Source organism: Pseudopipra pipra, chromosome 22 (assembly GCF_036250125.1).
Source record: "Pseudopipra pipra isolate bDixPip1 chromosome 22, bDixPip1.hap1, whole genome shotgun sequence".
Lineage (NCBI taxonomy): Eukaryota > Metazoa > Chordata > Aves > Passeriformes > Pipridae > Pseudopipra > Pseudopipra pipra.
The window spans coordinates 7,822,590-7,846,185 of NC_087570.1; the positions used below are offsets into that span (position 1 = coordinate 7,822,590).

The 23,596-nt window shown below is 45.3% G+C and overlaps 1 protein-coding gene across 6 annotated transcripts in view; it reads right to left on the reverse strand.

Annotated features, from left to right (window-relative positions):
• Positions 1 to 23,596, reverse strand: part of UBR4 (ubiquitin protein ligase E3 component n-recognin 4) — an 80,024-nt gene that overhangs the window by 37,440 nt on the left and 18,988 nt on the right. For 2 of the 6 annotated variants that reach the window (XM_064678884.1, XM_064678883.1), the window contains exons 29-64: positions 23,204 to 23,413; positions 22,091 to 22,192; positions 21,127 to 21,227; positions 20,744 to 20,942; positions 20,447 to 20,635; positions 19,872 to 19,935; positions 19,502 to 19,693; positions 18,864 to 18,934; positions 18,592 to 18,739; positions 17,862 to 18,089; positions 17,494 to 17,664; positions 17,215 to 17,397; positions 16,437 to 16,595; positions 15,681 to 15,833; positions 15,150 to 15,377; positions 14,221 to 14,378; positions 13,047 to 13,218; positions 12,719 to 12,920; positions 12,290 to 12,453; positions 11,870 to 12,086; positions 11,266 to 11,482; positions 9,858 to 9,890; positions 8,687 to 8,750; positions 8,086 to 8,220; positions 7,602 to 7,767; positions 7,232 to 7,369; positions 6,669 to 6,790; positions 5,961 to 6,072; positions 5,340 to 5,470; positions 5,032 to 5,209; positions 4,736 to 4,840; positions 4,092 to 4,247; positions 2,903 to 3,071; positions 1,922 to 2,018; positions 1,411 to 1,518; positions 819 to 935 (exon numbers count right to left, since the gene is read on the reverse strand). In XM_064678884.1, coding sequence (XP_064534954.1) covers positions 819 to 935; positions 1,411 to 1,518; positions 1,922 to 2,018; positions 2,903 to 3,071; positions 4,092 to 4,247; positions 4,736 to 4,840; positions 5,032 to 5,209; positions 5,340 to 5,470; positions 5,961 to 6,072; positions 6,669 to 6,790; positions 7,232 to 7,369; positions 7,602 to 7,767; positions 8,086 to 8,220; positions 8,687 to 8,750; positions 9,858 to 9,890; positions 11,266 to 11,482; positions 11,870 to 12,086; positions 12,290 to 12,453; positions 12,719 to 12,920; positions 13,047 to 13,218; positions 14,221 to 14,378; positions 15,150 to 15,377; positions 15,681 to 15,833; positions 16,437 to 16,595; positions 17,215 to 17,397; positions 17,494 to 17,664; positions 17,862 to 18,089; positions 18,592 to 18,739; positions 18,864 to 18,934; positions 19,502 to 19,693; positions 19,872 to 19,935; positions 20,447 to 20,635; positions 20,744 to 20,942; positions 21,127 to 21,227; positions 22,091 to 22,192; positions 23,204 to 23,413 — 5,359 coding nt within the window. The remainder of the gene's footprint in view (positions 1 to 818; positions 936 to 1,410; positions 1,519 to 1,921; positions 2,019 to 2,902; positions 3,072 to 4,091; positions 4,248 to 4,735; positions 4,841 to 5,031; positions 5,210 to 5,339; positions 5,471 to 5,960; positions 6,073 to 6,668; positions 6,791 to 7,231; positions 7,370 to 7,601; positions 7,768 to 8,085; positions 8,221 to 8,686; positions 8,751 to 9,857; positions 9,891 to 11,265; positions 11,483 to 11,869; positions 12,087 to 12,289; positions 12,454 to 12,718; positions 12,921 to 13,046; positions 13,219 to 14,220; positions 14,379 to 15,149; positions 15,378 to 15,680; positions 15,834 to 16,436; positions 16,596 to 17,214; positions 17,398 to 17,493; positions 17,665 to 17,861; positions 18,090 to 18,591; positions 18,740 to 18,863; positions 18,935 to 19,501; positions 19,694 to 19,871; positions 19,936 to 20,446; positions 20,636 to 20,743; positions 20,943 to 21,126; positions 21,228 to 22,090; positions 22,193 to 23,203; positions 23,414 to 23,596) is intronic. The other 4 variants (XM_064678886.1, XM_064678885.1, XM_064678889.1 and 1 more) reach the window with 4 other exon arrangements.

Sequence of the window (23,596 nt, forward strand, 5' to 3'; positions counted from 1 at the left end):
AAGATGCAAGGGAAAAAATCTGCCCGACCGTTTTAAATAACATCGTTAACGTGCTGCCCTGAGCTCAGTCTGAAACCCTGCACAAAACAAGTGGATCCAGTTGTCTTTACATGTCTGTTTCCTCCATTCTGAGTTTCAGAGATTTTTTTCCACAAGAGTAAAGTAACGTTACAGATTTCTTATAAATTTTTCCAAAGCACTTTGAAGTGTTTTTTCAATCTTAGACCTGTTATTTCAGTGACCCCCCAAGTGCATCATAGAATCCCAGAGTGGTTTGGACTGGAAGGACCTTGAAGCCCATCCCATTCCACCCCCTGCCATGGGCAGGGACACCTTCCACTATCCCAGGTTGCTCCAAGCCCCATCCAACCTGGCCTTGGACACTTCCAGGGATGGGGCAGACCACATGCCCTGCTTCTCTGGGCAACCTGTGCCAGGGCCTCCCCACCCTCACAGGGAAGAATTTCCTCCATATATCTAACCTAAATTTTCTCTCTTTCAATCTGATTCCATTCCTTGTCCTGGCACTCCAGTTCCTGATGCAGAGTCCCTCTCCAGGTTCCCTGTAGCCCCCTCAGACACCAAAAGGTGCTGTGATATCTCCATACAATCTTCTCCAGGCTGAACAGCCCCAACTTTCTCAGCCTGTGTCCATAGGGGAGGTGCTCCAGCTCCTCCTCTGGACTTGCTCCAACAGTTCCATATCCTTCTTATGTTGGGGGCCCCAAAACTGTGCAAAGTATTCCAGGTGGGGTCTCAGGAGAGCAGAGCAGAGGGGGAGAAAATCATCCCCTGACAAAGCAGTTTGGAGAACACACCTCACAAATGGAAGTCTTGGATCCTGACTTGGTTCTGGACATGAACACACTGAGCAGCCTCATCACCACCAAGTGCACTTCGTTCACAGGAGAGCGCTCGTTTTTTTTAGACACATCCTGCAACAACAGACACATCCTGCTTGTTCAATCACAGAGCTGAGCAGTGACCCAAGCCTCTCAAGTTCAGTGCTCTGGTCCTCAGGAAGCATTTCAAATTTAACTTCAAGCAGTAATACTAAAAAGGAAGTACAAATGCCTTAATAGAAGCATAAACAGTGGCCTGGCTGCCAGAAAACAGTCCCACACAAATGAAAAGCTACCTATGTCAACCATACATCACTGATCATGGCTGTTTTCAGAGTTTAATTCAAGCAAAACAAATTTTCATGCTCATTCGTGGATGCCAAAAACAGGAAACAGTGAGAGTTCCACTCATGTAATTTTCTACTTTACGTGAAGTAAAGCAAGAGAAATAAAATGCCTGAACTCATCCACACAGCAGTGTTTGTGTTTGTATGACCCCCACACATCTAATTCCTCCATGGACAGAAACCCTGTCTAGAAAGAGCAAGTTCAGAGCACGTGCACACACCTTTTTGTCCATGCCCAGCTCTGCAATCAGCTGGGACAGAAGGTTATCCAAAGCTCCCTTATCTTTCTCATCATCTCCATCTAGGTCTGTTGTGAGCATCAGAATTACCTGGGAATAAAAGTCAGAGAATTATTACAAGGCAGGTTCCATGTTTCCAAGATAAATAAATTATCTTTCAAAAACAGCACAAATTTTATCTTGACTTATCTATGTTCTTTCCTACATTCTGCCTGAGACATCACACCCTAATTTGAACATTCAGTATAAACCCAAAAGATCTTTCCAAATACATCAGAGTTCAATGATTTGAGCCCTCAGGGTCATCAGTCAGCTGTAAAGTCATACTGAGAAAGGGTACAAGTCCAGCAAAAATCTATGGGTGACACTTTAAAGACACACATTGTGACTGGGCAGGAAAGAGAAAGGGAAAAGCATGTGCAAACAGAAACCTGAAGTATTAGTAGTGATTAACTGTTTGACTGAGGCTGAACTCCTGACCCTCCTCACTCACCTGCATGTAAGGGATGGCTCGGACCCCTCCAACATTCCTCAGCTGAGGTAAATTCTGCAGCAGCCTCTCCAGCAACATCAGTCGCACCATGTGCAGCCTGGGAAGTCAGAGCCAGCAATCAGACACATCTCAAAACATATCAGACTCAGCAGCATCTCCAACAGAGCACTGCAATTTGCTACAGAAATCCCAAGGGCATCAAATCCTCCCAAAGAGGAGTGGACTCCCTCAGGCTTCCCCGTAAAGTGATGTCAAGATACAGAGCATCTGACAATGGATGTAGTTATTCACTTCAGAGCTACACTGCCCAGCCTGGCCACCTGCAGAATCCAACTGCCTGGAAGCAGATCCTGCAAATCAGCCCCACACTACTCTGTACAAGTGACTGAGCATCTACTCCCATAGAATGAAAAACTGCAGATGTTTCCAAAGTGCTCAGGACACTTGTACACGCTTTTTTCCTAACAGTGAATTTCACAAGCTCACAAGATTGTAGTGATTCCTCTGCTAACTAGACTCATGCAGGACTCTTTCATCACTTCACAGAGGCAGTAGTTCTGTGGGACACACGCTGGGTGAGTGCACCACGTTATGTGGTGATTGCACAGAGGGTGGTCAGGCACTGAACAGGCTCCCCAGGGCAGTGGTCACAGCCCCAAGGCTGCCAGAGCTCAAGGAGTGTTTGGATAATGCTCTCAGGGACAGGGTGGGATTGTTGGGCTGTCTGTGCAGGGCCAGGAGCTGGACTGGATGGTCCTTGTGGGTCCCTTCCAGCTCAGAATATTCTAGCTCAGGATATTACACTTTATGGACTCCATGCTTTTGCAATGTCAGTTGGCTCTAGTCTGTGTTTCTGACTTTCCATTTTCATTTTCCAGCACAAGGAACCCACCATGAATTGCAGCACCTGTAGTCCACTCCTCTACAGTGTAAGCACAAAGCAGACGTGTTATTCCAGAAGAGGAAAGCAAAGCCCCTTGCCTGTTGCTGGTGTGGACGTCCCCCTCAGCCTCCCCTTCCCCTTCAGAGCCCTCTCCCTCCTGCTGGCCCGTGGTGGTGCTGATGGCGCCTGTGCTCGAGCTGACACTGCCTGGCCCAGCCGGGTGGCCCTCAGCAGTCGTGTCCCCATAGGCACTGCTTCGGCCAGACACTGGGAAAGAGAGAGAAAAACAGGGAAACACAATGTCAGAGTGACTGACCACGCATCTGGCTTGCTTCACAGCAACCAGCACAGCTGAACTGTAAATAGGAGTCAAGGTTCTAAGGAGATGAGGGGTCTTTAGCTCTCTTCATAAAGCTACAAGAGAATCATTTCTCCAGATGCAGCTTCACACTCCTGCCATTCTTTCATTTGCCATCTTCATCTTTGTGGCCCAAATTGAACTGGTCCCACAGCAGTAATTTAAACCGAGTCAGACAAGGTGTGGATGGGCAGTGCAGACAATTATTTTAATAAAAGTCTGTGATTATTTTACCCAGGTGTCAGTCCCTTGATAAAAAGAGAGAAATTAATACTATCCCATCCAGAGTTAACCAGCAGCATAGTGAATTCTCTCAGTCTTGCTCTAGGCTACTGCATTCTGAGAAAAGAAGGCTTCAGGTAGACTCATAGCAGCCTTCAGTATCTTAAGGGGGCTTACAAAAAGGAGGAAGAGGGACTTTTTATACAGGTAGATAGTGACAGGACAAGGGGCAATGGTTTTAAGCTCAGAGAGGGCAGGGTTAGATTAGACATTAGGAAAAAATTCTTTACTCAGAGGGTGGTGAGTGAAGAATTAGTACAGGATGACCAGAGAAGCTGTGGCTGCCCCATTCCTGGAAGTGTCCAAGGTTGGACTGGCCTTGGAGCAACCTGGGATAGTGGGAAGTGTCCCTGCCCATGGCAGAGGGTGGGATGAGATGAGCTTTAAGGTTCTTTCCAATCCAAACCATTCCATGATTCCATGATTGTACAGGTCAACCAAATCCACTGCTGACTCCACACTCCTACAGAACCACAAAAAGTGAGGAAATGCTTGGTCTGTACGGCACTTTGGCAGAAACCATAAAATGATGGATGGCAGCAGCTACTCGGAACTGAGATCTCTTCTCTGCCAGGGATTACCCACATCCTCTCACTGTGGTAGCCCCGGGAGAGCAGAGAAGAGCTGGTGCAGCAGGAGCCACTCACCGCTGTGCTCCCCAGCCACGGAGTCCACGGCACTGCCGCCGCTCTCCGAGCCCACGCTCCCGCCGTGCTCCGCGGGCGACGTCCGCAGGGTTGAGCCGTCGGTGGCAGCTGTGCTGCCCTCGTCGTCAGATGCTGGAGCTAAGAGAATAAAGAGAGCTGTTACAAGTAAAAACACTGCCTGGAGAGAACTTCAAAAGACACATAAGCTATGAAAGGAAAGACATGAATATTTGGCTTTGTTTTTGTGTCGATTTTCAACCATAAATGAAAAGGGAACTGAGGAGTGTCCATCGGTACGTTTAAGCCTGCTAAGAGCAGTGGAGGGGAGATATCCTGAGAGGAAACCTTCTCATCAAATACAGAGGCATGCAAGTTATTTGATGAAGAATGTCTGGCTGTTTATAAATGCGAAGGAAATAGAGCACATGTTTTGTTTTGGCTGTTTTCTTTTAAGGCGAGGAAATCACTTCCTCAAAAGTCTACATTGAGAGTCCATCAAAGTAGGAAAAGGCCATAAATACAGTCAAAAATACAAGAAGCCAACAGTAAGAAGTGGCTCTTCAAAACCATATTTACAAAACAATTTAAAGCCATTTTTTAGGTCAAAATCTGGAAGAGGTCAATTCCTCACAGTGAACAGTTACCTGATGCTGTTGTATCCGAGAGCGTCCCGGCATCGAGAGAAGAGGAACTGGGGGCTTGGCCAGACAGTCCCAAGCTCTGCAGTCCAAGGGCACTGCTGCTGCTCCCTGCAAGGACAGAACAAGTCATGAGCGTCCTTCTTTTATGGAATTATGTTAACTCTGGCATTTTCTGTACATTTCATAGTTCTACTGTCTTTGGGTCATTGGTGGTAACACCAACAGCTTTGCTTTGTTTCATTCCCAGTTTCCCCATATTCCACTTCCCTTTTCGCCTGCCAAAGGCTCCCATATCTTACCTTGCTGATCTTGCTGCAGGCTCAGGGCAATAGCCAATTCCACCATCGTCTCATCATCTGCATCTGGAGGGATATCCAGCATAGGAGGGAATCCCTCTGCTCCAGCCAGAAGAGCCTCCAGTGGAGAAGGGTTCCCATTATTCACATTCTCAGAAGTCTCCAGAACCATGGATTCAGACTATGGAGAGGAAACACAGCAAGAGCTTTCCCAAACCAGTAATGGAGCATTACAAACTGATCTATCAGAACTGAATTAAATTCAAGTCCTAGCACACCTAAAAGGCTCCAAAGAGAACCTCTGGACTCACCACCATCTCGAAGTCCCCGTGGTCAACTTCACTCTGCTCCTGGCTTTCCTGTCGGATGTGTTCACCATTTGCTATCCCAGAACTCTGCAGCTTGTCTTCTGCGTCGTCATCGTCATCATCATCCTTATCTCCTGAGTCACAAAGGATTCATTAATAAATGCACAATTCCTCACATCAGCCCAAACAATTAATGCTGGGAAAAACTAAGCTACCTCCAATTACCAATAGATTCCATGACACCCACAATTTGCTTCAATATCAATAAACATCTCTTGGATGGAGCTCTGATACCCTACTTTTGGTTTGCACACATCTCTGATTTATAAGAACTTGAAAACATGCACAAAATTACTAAGTCTGGATTACTATCCCCTAAATAAAATAATCAGATTTCCCTATCACTGAACGGGGAATACCTCAGAGAAACCTCCTCTTTGCATCCCAGAATATCAAAGAAGAGGTGACAGTTTATGAAATAAAATGTTAAAAAAGGCATTTCGGGGACAAGACAAAGCAAAAGAAAGGAGAAAGATTGATTTTAGTCCCAATTTATAATAAGACTACTTTATTTTCCTGTCTTTTCTGATGCATGAAGTAGGCAGGGGAATGCATCTGCCATACCCATGGGAGTGTTGCTGCGAGGGGAGGATGGCAAAGTGACGTGTCTCCGCTTGTTCCGTGGTCTCAGCACTCTGATCAAAGCTTGTTTGCAAGAAAAGCTCACTGCTGGATCCTAGAGGGTTAACAGTTAATCATTAAACTTCTTAAGCTGTAAAAGTGCTTATTCACAGTATTTGGGAAGATGGCTAAAACACCTGTGCCCCTCTGCTGGTCATGATTCATGTAAGACACAAGTCACTACCTTAACTCCCTGTTTCCCTCAAGAGCCATAAAGCAACACTTAAAATTCCAAATGCAGCACGTGACAAACATTACTAAAACACAGAGAGAGAGAAATTCCTCCGTCATTCACTTATGGCTGTGTGTTTAGGGCTGAACAGCTCTATTTTGATTCTGTACTATGTATTCTCATTCTACCTGTATTTAGTTTTATGTAATTACAGAATCACAGAAACATTTAGGTTGAAAAAGCCCTCTAAGATCAAGTCCAACCATAAACTGAACACTGCAAGCCCCCTAAACCATGTCCCCCCCGTGCCACATGTTCACATCTTTTAAATCCCTCCAGGAATGGTGACTCCACCACTCCCGTGGGCAGCCTGTGCGAGGGCTGGACAGCCCTTTCCATGAAGAAGTTGTTTCTAATATCCAACCTAAACCTCCCCTGGCGCAGTTACAGGTTGAAGCACAGCAGAGCAAGAGACACACCGGGCAAAGTAACATCTGCATGTAGATCTTGGATGCTGTATGGATACAATCCAGCTCACACGTGCAGTATCCATGGATAATATCCACCAAAGCATTGACTGTGGCTTCAACATGAGTGAGACCTAAGGAGGAATAAAAGTAGGACTGAAATCAGCTCGCTCTCTATTTCAACACGGAATGAGACACTGCAGAAGGATCTTTTGTTTGTAGACTTCACGGCACAATGTTCACACCACAAATATATTGATTTTCAATCCAGCCTGAGCCAGTCTTGTCTGTCTAATGTAATATTGTGAACTCTATGTACCACCACCAATGAATATCCTCTAACACCACCCATGAAGCCAAATGCAGATAAATCAATCACCAGTCCCTTTTTACTGACACAATACAAGTACTCCAGAACAAAAGCTTTGGAGTAGAATTTGCAGCTGTACATCAGAAAGCACTCAGTGTATCATTAGCACTTTAAGCCTCCTTTGGAACAAGCCAAATTTCTCTGTTTATCAACTTAAAATAGGATCCTTCAAAAGCTTGACAACAGCAAAGGAAGAGCGGCACACCTGGCAGGCAGGCAGGGGCCAGGAAGGCGTTTTTGGGTTTTGATGCATGGAGCTTCCAGAAGTGGTTCACCAGCTGGGTAATAAACGTGCAGCCCTCTCCTTCCACGTGTTTCTGGACCTCTTGCCCTTCTTCACTCTCTGTACAGATTAAAAAACACGTGTCAGATATGTGCAGCGGAAAGCTTTAACGAGGGTATCATCAAGTTTATTTGAAATGGCTTTTGTTAGAGGCTCTGATGTCCTCATTACGAGGACTATCATACACCGAAGACATGTGTCAAATACAGTCCCTGTCATAACCAAACCCAAAACCCTACGACAGCTTCAATTATGACAACAGTAAGGTAAAGAAAATTATAGAGTTATCTACCTGTTTCCAGCTTTGATTCAGTGTAGTGGACCAGATTGTTGGGTCTCATAATAGCAATGGATCGAGCAGTGATGACCAGCCTCTGGAATACTTCAGGATCAAGGTCCTTTCCTTCTTTGGTTGAGGAAGTCAAATACTGAATGGCTTTGCTTAGCAGTGCTTGATCCTATAAAGTGAAAGATAACACAGGCAAAGAAAAACAACTGACTCAACAAAGCAGCTGAAGTACAAGCACAGGACAGATTCTGGGGAAGTTCGGCACTCGCTACTTTAACTCTTGTCATCTAAGGACAACTAATACTAAGAAATCATAGAGTTTTGGTGAAACACAAAAGCCAGACAGGCAGGCAGCAGGAGCTAAAGGGAAATTAGCCAGCAGGTTTATAGTTTATACTGCATGGTGAAAGGGCTTTCCAGGGCCGTGCCGCACCTCAAGCATAAACGGGCAAGTGAGAGGAGCCCCAAAATCCCTGCACCTCCTTACCTTGTGGTTATGGTACGCTGAGCGACTGGTGTGCAGGCTGGCCAAGAGGCTCTTGGTTTGCTGCTGCACGCTGGAAGGAGCTGGCATGGACAGCAGCATCGTAGCCAGTTCCTGAGCTGCAATCTTATTCTTCTCCTAAGAACAGACAAAACCCATTATTCAGTATATTTATCATGAAGGTGATACATGAGTCTGATTCCCCAGTGTACCTGCAGCTCCCTCCCCTCCTTGCCAGTTTCTGCCTTCCTTCAATACTCTTTCGATAGCTTCCCCTAATTTACTGTTTGACATTTAACAGACATTTCACATGTCGACAGAAGAAAAGTCCTTTTGAGATTTATGGGCTTTCTACCCTTCTGTTTTTGTAAAGGAGGTCACCCTACAGCACAAAAAGCCCACCAGCGATAAATGCAAATACCAATTGTCATTCTAAACTAGTTTCAAATGCTTTTGGCTAAGTCAACTTTCAGATCAGTGCTCTGAGCAAAACGGATGCAGCTCTGCTCCTATCGGGCCCCCGGGGCTGCAGGAGGTAAGTGCTGAGCTTGCCCCTCCTCCCCCAGCTCGAAAAGCTCAAGAATGTATTCAGAAAGTTACTTGCCTTCTCGTTGACTGGTCCTACAGCAAAGCAGCTTTCCAGTGCTTCTAAAGAACTCACTACTAGCCTGAAGGGAGAAAGGAAAGCGGGCTTGAGTACAGCAACCCTTCTCTCTCCTTAGCACTTTGCTTTATGCAGGCTACAGTCATGAGTAGCTCAGAGACAGCTAACGAATGCCAAGTACAAAATCAAAGCATGATAAAACCTGCCACAGGCACCATGCATATCATTTCATTGTGTTACAGACCAGAGTTAAACCTGGCTCACGCTCACAGACAAACTTAGGACTGCTTTAATAATCCACAGCTGAAAGACAGGGGCTTTTCTCTCCCAAAGAGGATAAAACATTTCCTTACGCAGCCTGCAGCAGGGATAACTTGGATTGTCTTGACAGTCCCAATTCACCATGGCCCACAGACGTACAGATGACTGCAGATCAAGGCTGGCTATGACACATGGGGAAAAAGCGGAACCGACTTTGCTAAGGGAGCAAGATTCTACTCGCTTGCTGTTTTCACACAGGTTGCTCTTTCTAATTTGGAGTTTCAGCACAAAATATTCCACAGGAAAATTAACTTGGAGTACTGGGTTTGACCCAAGTGAGAGATGCTGAGGTTCAAAGTTTGGATAGAAGGAATGCAGGCTGGTAAAACATTTGCCCCAAGGGAAAAGCTGATTTACAACTGGCAGCAAAGTGCTGAATGTCCCTGCAGCAGCACTCCATGCCTCCAGGTAGAACTACCTGAAATGCCATCTGACACACCAGAAGGAGCAGGAAGATACAGGAAAAAGGAGGGAAGAGAGAGCATTAAGGGGAGAAATAGCACTGTAGGATTGGGTACGAGGTAGAGGGAACAACTGTCTGGTCTGGTGGTGATAAATAACAACCCCCTACCCACAGCCACCCTCCGGAAAGCTCTCAGGGAACATAAGTGGGATAAGAAGGCGCAAGGAAGGAACAAAGCAGAGAGAGGAGTCTGCTGTCAAACAAGCAACAGTTATGCTGCGTACAGCAAAAATCTGCAAACCACCTCATCTTTACATTGGCTAAACCATCTGCCATGCAAATGTCACTTAGAAAACAAAAAGAAAACCCCAGTCAACAAAAGCCACACCATGTGTTCTGTCTCTCTGACACACACGCACTCGTGCAGAGAAAAGGATGGATACTAACCGGTCCAGGGTGGTTAGGGACTCAGTGTCAGAACTTTGGGGGAGCAAAGAAAAAGGAAAAAAAAAATGTGTAAAGCTCACAGAAAAACTCCCTAGAACACATTCTAATCAAAAGGCAAACTAAATGGGGGGATCAGGAAGCCAGGAGAGCGCTCTGCACACTCAGTCTAAGCACAGCTCTCTCTACCTGGGCAGCACACACTGGGCTAAAGCCAAACAAAGAAAGGAGATCCAGGGCACCTGCACAGAGAAGCCAAGCATCACTTAAAGCACCACCCAAGCTTGAATTTAAATATAGCACCAAACTTCTGGTTTGGTGCCTGACAGAAAAGCTACCTCCTGACTGCCATTAGCTGTGTCCACTCAGGAGGCCCTTTAGAAGGTAACCATACTGCATTCTGTAACACCAAATATTAAGAATATTTTTTTTGGATCTGAATTTTTAGACTATAATCCCCACTGCTCTGGAAAACGCATGTCTGTGTTGAGAGGGACATCTTGTGGGGATGTCACAGCAGAGGAGGGAAGTAAAGGGAAAATAACCAAGGGAAAAAACTCCCGTGAACCAATAGCCAAAATATTAAAAGATGGCTGAACAAGTCCTTCAGCTGGAGCTAACTGCCACTTCAAGCTCTGACCCTTTACCTGAGAATTTCAGTCAGAAAAAATTAACCACCATTTCCTCACAGTTGAGCAGCATATCCCTTTAAAATGCTCAGTTTTCAGCAGTGCTAGTTCCCCCTTGCTCTGTTTCCCTCCTGTCCTTGCTGCTTGCCAGGCTTTCTACAACTCTTACGCACAGACTGTACAAGCTCAGAGGAAGAACACGGGATGAATATAAAACAGAACACAAGTTTTATTTCTTGTACTAAATATATGTCCTGGTTGCCCCTGGGGTTTGGCTCTCAGTAGGGATATTGAGGAGAAAAAACCCAACACTTTCTCCAGCACAACAGCTCAGTCTGAGACACATGGGCCACAAGATAAGTTGGTGGGAACCACAAGCCTAAAGCAGGGTCACACACAAAGCCCTCCTCAAAACTGAGCTTAACTTCAGAGGCCTGACTTTTGTGAGCTCTAGAGAACGAAAAGGGCCAGTTTGAAATGAAAGAATGTACCAAGGCAGTAGAAATCTCTTTTAGCTCCCCAAGGCTGCTGAAACAAATGAACTTGGCAACGCAAAGCAGGCACACAGATCTATGCATCTACTCCACCAGAGAAATCAAGAGTGAGCACAAACCCTCCTTACAAGATAATCATTGACTTTTCAGTTGTTGCTTTGTAAGACAGTGAGAACAATTTTACTAATTCTCTTCAGTTCTCCCAGTTAAGCACACAAGTGCACCTAAGTCCCCTCCAGAGCAACCACCCATTTTCAAGGAGAAAGAAAGGAAAGACTGTGGAAATACCTCTCCAGGACAGTCCCACTGGCAGCAGCAGGGGCAGCTGACTCTGTGTCTCCAGTGCTATTCCCTTGATTCAGGTTTGGGGGACAAACATTGCTCACTGAAGCAGATGGGAAGTCCTCGGGGGGCTCATCAGGCCATCCAAACTGTTCTTTGGTTTTGCCATAAATTTTTATGGAATCCATCATGGTGACTCCAGCAGGATCCACAGAAGCCCCAACTGCAGTGATGAGAGAAATTTCTTAAGAACTAATAGAGCCATTGCTTTTGAATACAAACAAGCCTCCTCTCAATGTCAGGACAGCGATTACACTGTGTCATTAAAACACAGCCACTCACAGAGTCATCTCCTTTCCAAGGCCATTTTCCTTCTCTATTGGCTCAAAACAAAATTATCGAGCTGAGCTACCGAACATTCATTCACTGCAGCAAGAAACTGGGCCATAAATAAAGTTATTAAGTGTTCAGGGCTCAGCCCTCGAACTGTTTTTGTAGTCAAGTCAAACAGATTGTGAAAATTCCCTGCTGTGAGGTGAAGCAGGATAGCTTCAACCCACCCAAACAAAACCATCAGTGAAGTCAAACTAAGCAATTAACAAAGACTTACTGAAGACGGTGAGTTTTTTGTCAGCCTGCAAGGCTTCCTCCCGGGTGAAGGGGAAGTCAAACCAACGGGCCCTGGTCATGTTGAGCTGCATGGTGCGGCCAAAGATCTCCAGGTAGGAGGGAGCTCGTTCTATGGCCTGGGTGCCGATCTGGATCCGCATGCCCGTCATCACCATTGTGCTGTTATTGTTTGTCACTTCGATGGTGAAACCCCCAGGCTGCAGAAGACAAATCACAGCTCAAAAATTCACTCTCAAGCCAAGAATCTGATTCTGTACAGAGGTGTCTCCACTGTTTCCTAATTACAGGATTTGTACAGGTTCATTTGAACAAAGTAGACTCCTAAGACACAGCATGCTGTCAATATGAGCAATGATGTCACCCAAGAAGCCCAAAAGAATCCCCGAATCACCCCACTTACCTTTGTGTTGGCCACGTACATGCCTGTGGAATTGAGGCGGTGCTTTATCTGCTGAGCATTGTACACCTGCAGCAGGTCATTGCCTCCAAACTCCACATCTGTGAGCTGCTGGTTGTGTTCAAAGAAGTCAATGGGGAAGTTCACTTGGCTGGATGTGCGAGTTGCTGGAAGGGAAAAGAGAGGGTCCTGATGAAATACATTCTAAACTGGCAGAGATGTGGTAAAAGAGCTGCAGAAGGAACCTGCCTCCTTTGCAGATGTCTGTACATATTTTTATGTATATTTACGGAAACATTTCACCCAGACTTAGCCAGTCCTTAGCCCTCGGGTTAACTGGTAATTGTCAGAAGTGAATGCTTTAAGTATCTGGATGATGCTGATCAATCTTTGCATCTCCATTTGTTACAGCTTGTGTGAGGAGCCCCTTACTGATGGCAGCTGCCTTGCGCTTGCGGACGGGCTTCATGATGCTGATGACGCTGCTGGGCTGGAGCGAGGGCTGGAGCCAGTACGAGGTGTTCTCCACGTTGGCCATGTAGATCCTCAGGCTGCCATCCTCACACAGCAGGATCATGGTGGTCCTCTGCTGCTCGTTGCAGGCTGTGTGACGGATGGCCACCATGTCCTGGATCTGCAAAGCAAGGCAAGGACTTGGCAACTGTCGCTTGAAGGAAAACTCTTTGCATTAGAGATCTGGTTGATGGAACAACAAGAAAACACATTTTAAGGGCCAAAACCATAGGGAATTCTGCCTAACCTTTGCTTTGGCTGGCAAGGTTTTAATCTCCTGGATGAGGAAGGTGTCTGGCTTCACCATCACCACCAGCGGGACACCCGTGGTTTGCTGAACACAACACACCAAGCCAGGATGGTTCATCACCTCCGACCACTGACACAGGGCTGGAGAAGTCTTACTCCCACCATTAGAACTGCAAGAGATGAAGGGCACAGTGACATTAATTTAACAAGCAGCACAAGCGAAAACACACAAAATACAGCATTCAAACCAGTTAAAGCTCCATCCTCAGCAGGAATTCAAGCATTCCAATTCACAGCCTGATCCCTACCCTGCAAACCTGAGGAAAAACACTTGGCAACATTTTATGCCCCAAACCAAGGAGGCAATTCTAAAATGGCTTTCAGCAATGTTTTTATCTGAACAGATGAACAGTCACACATTACAACATACCCAGCAGCACTAAGCAAAAGCCAAACCAGGAGAATCTGTGTGACTGCTCACTGGGAAAAATAAAAATAGAGCTGCAAAAAGACTAAGCCAAGCTTGACTGGGGCTTGGGAGCTCTTGGAATGAGCCTTCTACAGAGCCTGCTCATGACAGTGGCTTTGTGTCAGGCTGGTAAAGAGTCTGTGGCCTAAGTGCCCAGCTCTGTCAGAAAACATGACAGAACAGCTTTTTCTTGCCACATTCATAGCAAAAGAGATTGGTTTCCCCCAAGGGAGTCTGAAAATAAGCCTTAATATGCACAGTGCACAAGGTCCACAGCAGTACTGGTGCCAAAAGGAAACAAAGGCTTCCTGCTCTGCAACCTCGGTGAGGGGGGGTAATCCCATCAGTTCCAGTGGCTGCACCAGGAGCAGCTCCACACTGTGCAGCACAATGGTTCTGCAGCCACCTTCCTGCTGGGAAATCCTAGTGGGAAGACAAAATGCAGACATGCCCCACTGCTGAAACACCGAGTTCTTGTTTCAAACCATCCCGCAACTAGAATATCCCAAGTTGGAAGGGACTCAAAAGCATCACCAAAGTCCATTAGGGCAGAAGCACCATGAAAAGTAGCAGGAAATCATCAGTCAGAAAGAGGATCTTCAGCACAAGCTTTGGCCATTCAGAGCTGGGATGTTGATGAGTGATATTTATTAATAATAAACAGAAATAAACACTTCAGGGGAGTCTTCCACATGAGACTCACCTCTTGATGTTGATTGGGAATAGCCTCTGCACTTCCAGGCTGGCCCTGCTGATGGTGGCTGCAAAGGATTTGCCTTGACAGTAGCTGAAGAACAACATCTGCAGCACATGGGAGTAATACACTGACACCCCTCCTCCTGCCACCTGGCCATTGCTGTCCTGTGGGATCAAGAGAAATGACAACATTTAACATAAACTCATATACCGCAAAACACCGTCAGGCTTTTAAATTTATGATGGAATTATTCCCAAGGCCTCCTCTCTTCCCCACCAGCGAGAGAACACAGCCCTAAACGACAATTTTCTAAACTGAACTGCTGGGTGAACTCATCTATCAGACACTTCAAAGGCTTTGGAAAGGGATGCTGAGCCTGCACACCCGTAGGCTGTAGGTAACACCCTCAGCTGGGAGCCTGAACGCCATGTGACAGTCTCACACGGAGCACTCCCCTTGTTCCCAGCTCATAAAAGATCTTCCTGAGGGCTGTCTTCTCATCTTTTCCAGTTTTGAAACAGGCTGGGGTAAAAACACTGGACAGATTTTACAAGTCACCCCCAAGACCAGAAACAAAGGCTCACTGCAGCTCTGCAGCCCCAGCAGTGGTGATTTATCCCTTTTGTTCCTGCACCTTCGGAGTGCCTCGCTCCGAGAACTGCACTGCTCTGCAGCCATCTCCCTGCTGAGAAATCCTGCCGGGCATGACTTCAGAGCCAGCCATGGAAAACATGCTCCATTTTCTAGATGAAAGGATCAAGGGGTTTAATTTTCACCCCCACCCCCTTTCACTGCAAGGATATTTCTCTCTTTAAAGGAATGAGCAAGCTCCTTGATCTAGATAAGGGGGCTCAAAAGAAGGAAAAAAGAAAAGGAAACTTCTGCCTTCAAATATAAGATGCAAAAAAACAGAGAGAAAGGGAAGTCACCAGCACCTTCAGGTCCTCGTGGTTGACTTCCAGCACATTGGTGACATAGAATGGCCCATGTTGGGCACTGCTGGCCTCCTCCATGAGCTGTGTATAGATGTACCCAGCTGAGGACATGATCACTATGATGTTCTTCCCTTCCTCGTTGAAAAGGAAAGTGACATCCCTGATTTTGGAACTTGGTAGGAGGAAGTAGAAAGTTGGACTCAAGGCGTCTACAGAGAGATCATAAATCTGTGGAAAGAACCAAGAAAATAATTACTATGACACAGAAGAATTAAGGCAATAATCAACTACCACAATACAAAACAAGACAAGAGCTGAGACAAGGGAATCCTTTTAGATGTTATAGTTAATTGTTCTACTCTTTGGATTCTTTAGTTTTGCTTTTTCTTGCAACAACAATAGCCAAATTTATATTTCCAATTTATTTCTAACTAAGAATATTATCACATTCTTCCACATGCAACTCCACAAGGATCCAGGCTCTGATGTATGAAAGTAGATATATCATCAACACCTTATGAGCAGACATACCTTCACAAAGTCTGCAGTCACAATGGCAAGCTCTGTTTGAGATCCTGGCAGCCACACAGCTTTGATGATGAAATTCCCAGTGGCTAGTTGGGGATGAAGTACCAAATGATCAGAGACTGATCCAGAGCTGCTGAATGTTAATACATGGCAGTCCTGGAGTAATGAAAAAAATTGGTCAAATATTAGAACTAAGCATTTTATAAACATTTGAAGCCAAGAATGGAGTTAAAAGTCAGCATTTCTCTTATGCCAATAATGATTCAGAGAGTGAGAATCTAAAATCACTGCATTAAAGATAAATTACGTGATCATTTGTAAAGAAAACACAAAACCAAAACCACAGAGTGCAGCTGTTTCTCAGCTAAATAACAAATCTGTGGATTCTGCACTGGGAAAGCCGAATCTAAATTTGGGAGAATACAAAAAAGAGGAGTCCTTGCCAAAAGAACACTGGTTGTTACAGACTAGTTTTAGCACACTAAGTCTGACATGACTAAACCTTGGCTCTTGTCTTACGTAAAACTGGCCTAAATACAATAAGAAGTACTATATTTCAAGGCACTGTCTCATTTATCATATTATTCATACAGCTCCTGCTTCTTCTGCTTCCTCTGTCGACTAGGAAAGTGATTCAGGAGCTAAATTAGTGACAGAACTTTGGAGGCAGCTCTGTGCCAGCTCCTCAGAGAAAAGAAAGACAGCTGGCTTTGAGCTGATGTTTCCAGCTGCCTGGGAAAGGGTTCGGGAGGCACTTACTTTCAGTCCACATACAGCCAGATAGTCCTCCTTGCAGGGATTCCCAGTGAGGCTCAGGACAGTGAAGGGAACGGGGGCGGATGCCAGGCGGGTGAGGGTCAGTTTTCTTTTGCTGGAGTCAGCTTGTTTCAGCAATGCTGAGAGCTGAAGGACTGTGATCTGCACCACAAAATGAACTGTTATCCAGTTATAACTGAGGGTATAAGGCACTTCAATTCCAGCTCTATGAATGTGTCCCCACATTTACAGAATCAGAATCACAGAATCAAGGCTGCAAGAGACCTTCAAAATCATCGAGTCCAACTGCCACCCAGCACCAACCTGATCACTCCCAAACCACATCACCAAGTGCCATATCCAGACACCTCCTGAACACTTCCAGAGACAGTGACTCCACTACCTCCCTGGGGAACTTATTCCAATGCCTGACCACTCTTGCAGAGACTTTTTTTTCTAATATCTAATTTGAACCTCCCCTTGGCACAGCTTAAGGCCTTTTTCCTCTCATCCTTTCACTTAAGACAAGGCAGAAAAGATGAGCCCCCACCTCATTTCAGTCTCCTTCTAGGTAGTTGTAGTGAGTTGTTCTCACTGTTTCTACTGCAAGAACTCTTTTCCCTGAAGAGTTTTTTCTAAGAGAGGCTTCCCTAAGCTATGCAATACTACACAGAAGATCCAGCTCTCCAGAGAGGCAGAACAAATCACATTCTGCCTGTTGTTCAGCGCTGTTCCATTTTCCCTCAGAATGCAGCGTTCCCTGCAGAGCTGGAGAGCTCACCTTGCCCTTCTCGTGGCTCACAGCCAGGTGCTGGCGCCGGCCGTGCGGGGAGGACAGCACACACATGGCCACGCGCCGCAGCACGTGGGCGCTGATCAGCTGCCGGATCGTCTGGCCCTGGTCCCCGCTGTAGTTCATGCGCACGTTCTCAAAAGCACCTTCTTGAGAGCCGAGAGTTGGCACCTGAGTCAGTAAAAGCATCCAAAGTAAACCACTTGGAATTGCCCTATAAAAAGTGACCGTCCTCCCCCCACAATCTAATCGCTCCTTTAGTCTCACCATCAACTGGTCTGTCATTTCTACTGACTTGTCCAAAGTATGGAGCTCATTGAGAGCTTGCTGGGCACGGCTGCTGCTCCCCATGGCTGAAGCTTGCTGGAAGTTGATCTGGATGGCATCCATCAGGAAATTCAGCATCTCTAGCACCAAAGGTGCAAAGGAGAAGTTGGCCTACAAGATAGAGATAAGTGAGGAACAAAATGCTCCTATGGGAGCCTTCATAACAGCTACACATCAACCACTTTTTAAAGCCTGACACCCTTTTTATGACTCCTCTTATCATAAAAATCAAACAACTTGGCTGATAACCAACACATTCTGCCTAAGATCCTCACCATAAATGATCTTTGTTTAACAGATAATCATACCTGGGACTGCAGCTCCTCTCGACAGCCCTCAACATTTCTGCACAGGCTGCTCTTCTTGGGTTTTTCTTCGTCAGGGCCCTTCCCCTCACTGATGGTGACCTTGGCTTTCTCAGCAGGGGAGGTGCTGGCATGGCGAATGACACTCTCAGGCACCCTGGGCTCACTCTGGAAGGCGGATTCTTTCATGGTAGAGCTCATCCCACTGCTGGGGGTTCTCTTCACCAAAGCCTAGGAATGACACAGGAATGCTAAGAGCCTAAACCAGACTCAGTTTGACTACTAATGAAATGAATACAGACTGTAATAGCAGCAAGATTAATGTAATTTTAAAGAAATAAGAGTGCAAATCTCTTAAGACTGCAATTCTAAAGATACAACGAAACAGCATCCTACATGTCACTCTCCACTCAAGTATTAAAAAGCCTCCATAATTAAGATATAGTTATTTTGTTTGCTGCTAGTGGAGAACATGGGAAAAGGTGTTGATTGCTGTGTAGCAAATTCTGTAAAGGTAGGTGGAATCCCAGGAGTCACTGGGACAGAGATTTGCCAATGCTCTTATTCAGTGCAAAAACATTAATTTCCAGGCAAGCTGTAAATTCTGAAGGGTCATTATAAAACAAATACCTTCAAGTCTTATGACTCTTACACACTCATACCCTGACATAACTTATTGCAGAACAGAAAACTGCAAAAGACTTTAAAAGCTGAGGACATGAAAACACTTTACCAGGCAGCTGCCATCTTCCTTGGCTCCACAGTCACAGAAGAACGACCCATATTTGGCGTAAGAAATCTCATGATCCTTGTGACAAACTTTAGCACAAACTGTGCAAACACCAACCCCATCAACCATCTTGCAAGTGTGACAGTGGTACCTGCCCAAAATAAGCCAGGTGAGTTATGAAAGACACTGCTTGAGGCTCACAAACCACATTGGTTTCCTTCTCAATGGCCAGGAATATCAGGCTGAAATTCTGAACACAAATTTCAGATCCTTACCAATGTTGATTCATGAATTCTTTCTGTGTGATGGTGAAGGTACAGAGTTTATTACAGAGAGAATCTTCATCCTATAGAGAAGAAAATTGTTTCAAAAAGGCGCTGCAACTGCAGCTACAGTAAAGCACACGGTACAGAATAAATTCCTCAGACACCAAATGTGCATTTTAAGAATAGCAACACTGAGCTAAGAGAAGGCAGCTGGTATCAAACCACATGAAAAAGAGGGTGACACATTATAATAACATGAAAGGGTTAACAAGAAAAAGAAACAGTAACAAAAATGTTGGTACAACAAAATTAAAACAATGCATTATAACAGCTTTTCTTCCCTAGCCAACAGCACTTCAAAGTCTTATCTAAGCTGCTTGTTGACATATATATAAAACTGACAAACCAACCAGTAGGAAGAAACCCATCTCACTCCATTTCTTCCTTTTTCTATTAAAAAATAAATATTTAACTTTAGTTGACATGGCAAAGTCAACGGATCTAGGCATGAATTCTCTTCCAGTCCTGTCAAGTAGGTCACATTAGGAATAAACAACAAAATCTTAATTCATAACCTGAGTAATTCTGATTTGGAAGCAAAATAAACCTTCATCTCCTTTGCAGCACTAACTGTGAGCGTTGCCTACCGAATCCTCAGCCTGGGAGTCCTCCTCCTCCACTGCCAACTCTTCCACCCAGTCGGAGTCCACCTCGATGGCCCGCTCCTCCCCATCCACAGACAGGTGACTGGGCCCCTGGCCACTGCTCTGGCTCAGGGCGTTGGTGACGTCGGCCAGGTAAGAGACGATGTGGCAGGTGCACTCCAGGATAGTCACATGCTGGAAAGCACAAAAGGACAGGCACTGCTCACATCCCATAATAGCGGCTACGGGGCAAGAAAATTGAACAAGTGCCCCTGACCAAATTGCTTTAACTCCCACTATGAACCCAACAGGACAGGTGAACAGCTCCTGCCTGGGATTTATTCCTGCAAATTAAACGATGGTCATGTCTTACCTTCCCTTGCATGACATTGGCATTCATTTTTTCTACCACATTCTTTTGAGACAGGTATTTCTTGCTGTAACAAAAAACAGTGGAAATTATTATAGAATCCCAGAATCCCAGAGTGGTTTGGGGTGGAAGGAACCTTAAAGCTCATCTCATTCCACCCCCTGCCATGGGCAAGGACACCTTCCACTATCCCAGGTTGTTCCAAGCCCCATCCAACCTGGCCTTGGACACTTCCAGGAATGGGGAGTCCACAACCTCTCATTACAGGTAACAACTGTTGGGAAGTATAAACTCAGTCCTGACCAACAGTTTCAAGCATTCAATTTGCTTTAGGTTAACAGCAGGGAATGTATAAATGCAGTAATTAAACCATCCAGAGTGGAAAAGAAAGACAACACATGGTTGTTCTTAATGGGAGGGGATACAGATCAGACACTTTATATTCCAAACAACTAACTAAAAAATAACTGAATATCAGCATACACAAACTTCTATCCCCATATCACCAGTCAAAAAATTTAACAAAATCAGTCTAAGTGGTGCAAATAAACAAAGAACAGTATCCCGTTTACTCTTACCATCTGCTCAGCCAATCCACAGCAGCACCATGAAGCTGGAGGTGTCCTGCACCTTGTCCTGCACTGGCCAAAGTTGCCATCACGACCATCAGTTCAGGAAAGCCTGTGCCATCACCATTGGCCAACATCTCTGTTGCCATTGGTATCAGAGTACTCAGCAGAACAGTGCACACACCTTCTCCCACTTGGCTGAGCAAAAAGAAGAGAGTTTCAGAGAGGTACTATAAAGACACCACCAGCAACTCACACCTCTGGAGGAGGAAGGAAACGACCAGCACACAAAAGGCTGTGCTTTACCTGTTTTCCCGAACGATGTAAGTTGTCAGGAGCTGCAGGAGCTGCCTGTTCTCCTGCACAATGTCCAGCTGGTCTGAGTCTTTGGGTGGGGACATGGTCATCCTGGTCAGCCAGGCCTGGAGCCGGATAGGCTCCACACAGGCCAGCTGAGCCAAAGAGCCACAGAGTCGCAGCAGGCTGGGGTTGGGGCTCTTCTCAGCTGGGGGGGAAGTTACTGTGAGTGACAGATCTACAGTGAACGTGTGGCTTTTCATTACAAGTGTGAAGCTGTGACCCCACTCCCTCCCACAGCTTTCCTTTCAAGCATCTTCATGTCTCAGACTAATACAAGAACAGTATAAAGTGGACAAAGGCGGGACAGGAGAGATCCAACCATCACTTACTCAGCTGGAAGAGCTTGGTGAAGAATTTCAGCACCCTGTTACAGAATTTGGCTGAGAGGTTCTCATTGGCTGTTGCCATCATGATCTGCACCAGTTCTCCACTATATAGAGGGGGAAAATAAATCAGCTTTGTAAAAGATGACCCATTCCCTTTTATCACTTGCTTCACTTCTCTCTGCCCTCACGTTTCAGACTGGCAACAGTTTGTATTAATATTGCTCAGCAGCCAATTGCTGAAATTGCTTTCAGCCAAACAGCAAACTCAGACTAAAACTCATGAATCTCATGGGCTCCTCAGCAGCATTTCAGTATCTTACATATCAGGTCACAAAAGGGCCTAAACTCGTTTCCAAACCAAAAGGCAAGATTTTCTTGCCTATTTTTCCCTTCCATCTTTACAAAGTATAGCCACCATACTGCTTCCATTTTGAACTGTTGAACAAGTAGAGAGAAAAAACAGACAATGGTTTGCTTAACAGAGAAAACTTTTCCTCTGAATATGAGTTCACCCTCATATTCAGAACACTCTTGTTGTGCTGTGCTGTTTCCAGCACAGTTTGTCTTCATAATCTTAAGTCAGGCCAACACCCCACTCATACTCTTAAAATTACCAACCTGCTACCCCAAGGAAGCACTGGGAGAACTTGGGATTTTGCAGCTTGGTCTGTAAATTCCTTAAGGACCAGCATCTCTCAAAAAACTCCTTTGACAGATCATCTTGCACTAATGACCACTATAGGGACTCACTATTTCCTTTGGAGTGACAAAGACCCAGGTCCTCCGCCTGCCCCCGCCCCAAGTTTTTTCCCACTCTCCTGCACTCCTCAAAGGAGATCCTGTCTTTACACAGCCCATATTTTCCTGCACAATGACATCAACATCACTTCAGAGTCTACAGTGACAAGCAAACAGAAAAAGGATGAGAAATAGAGTTCTTGGGCTACAACTCTCAAAGTGACTTCACCTTTCTGAAAAGAATTCCTCCATGGCTTTTCGGGCCTGGCTGCTCTCCAGCTGCTTCTCCAGATGCTGCAAACATTCCTCCAAGATGGACTCATCCAGACCACTAAGGATTAAAAGAGGAATATATAAGGATCAAACACATGAGGGTCAAATAAGAATATATAGGAGCCATTTCAACAATTACAACAGCTCTGAGAGTCAAGAAGTGATCTATTTTGCTAATACAATTCCAAAAACTTTCCACCAATTGAAAACAGCTCTTCATGAGACAGGAGAAAAACAACTGATGAACACCAGACAGAAACACCAACACACCCAACAAATGTTCAGCAAAAAAGCATCACATGATGCTGTAAGGCAAGTTACAGTCAGGAACTCAGAATAATCCAGACCTTTCTGACCCCTCAAATTCCTATAAACAGCTGCTCTTTGTACACTTTAAGTCTATTTTAGTGTTACTCCTCCCCATTCTCCCCTGTGCTTATCCTCACTCCACAAATACTCTGCAAGTAAAATCCCATCACATTTATACCCTGTACCAGGTCAGTAGATCTCCCTCTGACCTCCCATCCAGAGAGGATCAGTGTTAAAAAAGATGCAACATCATCATGTCTAAAGGTTTTATGTTTCAGATGGCTAGAATCAACATCTGCACAGGAAGCTCATTCCCTCTGTACAAAGAGGAAGGGGTGGGAAGCCCAAATCTGGGTAGTTAGCTGTGATAAAGTAGGGATTAGCCATCCTTACACACAGCAAGAAAAAGGGAACATAACGTGAGTTAGGCTGGCATTTTCACTTTTGAAATTTCACTTTTCACTTTCGTGCTTGTATTTACAGAATTTTCTATCTTTTTAAATAAAAAACCATCCAGATACACACATGCTTCATCCAGAGTTACAGGAGATGATGAAAATCCACCCTGCCTCAATGGTTCCTGGTAACATGAATAAAATATCTTGTATTTTTAGTCTGCAAGTATAAAAGTCTTCCACAGATAAAAATAAACTGATTTTCTGCCTTTCTGTTGTGCTCAGCACCAGCGCTGCTGTTTAAATCCGCTGCAGCCAATCTTTGTACACAGCTTTGGGGGAGAAGGACAAGCCCAGCCTGTTACCTGTTTGGATCAGAGTGACTGGCCAGGATGTTGTAGCATCCTGTGATCAACTTCTCATAAACACGTGCCAGGAATTCATCTGACTCTGCAGGGCCCAAGATCCTCTCCAGGGAGTTGCTGCTGATTTCTGCCACACTCTCTGTGCTGGTCTCCAGAAGGAGGGGTAGTAGGGAATGAATTACTTGAGGTGGGTTCAGATCATCTGACCAGCTTGAAAACAAAAGCAAACAAATTAATTCTCTGCATGATCTATTAGAGAACATCCCTATTGGAAATCAGAAGTCGCACAAGTGAGGTACAAATCTGGATGGAAATCAGTGATAAAACTTTTTTTAGAAAGCTGGGATAAATACACTGACACAGCCTCAGAAAAACAGTCCTCATTTAGAAAAC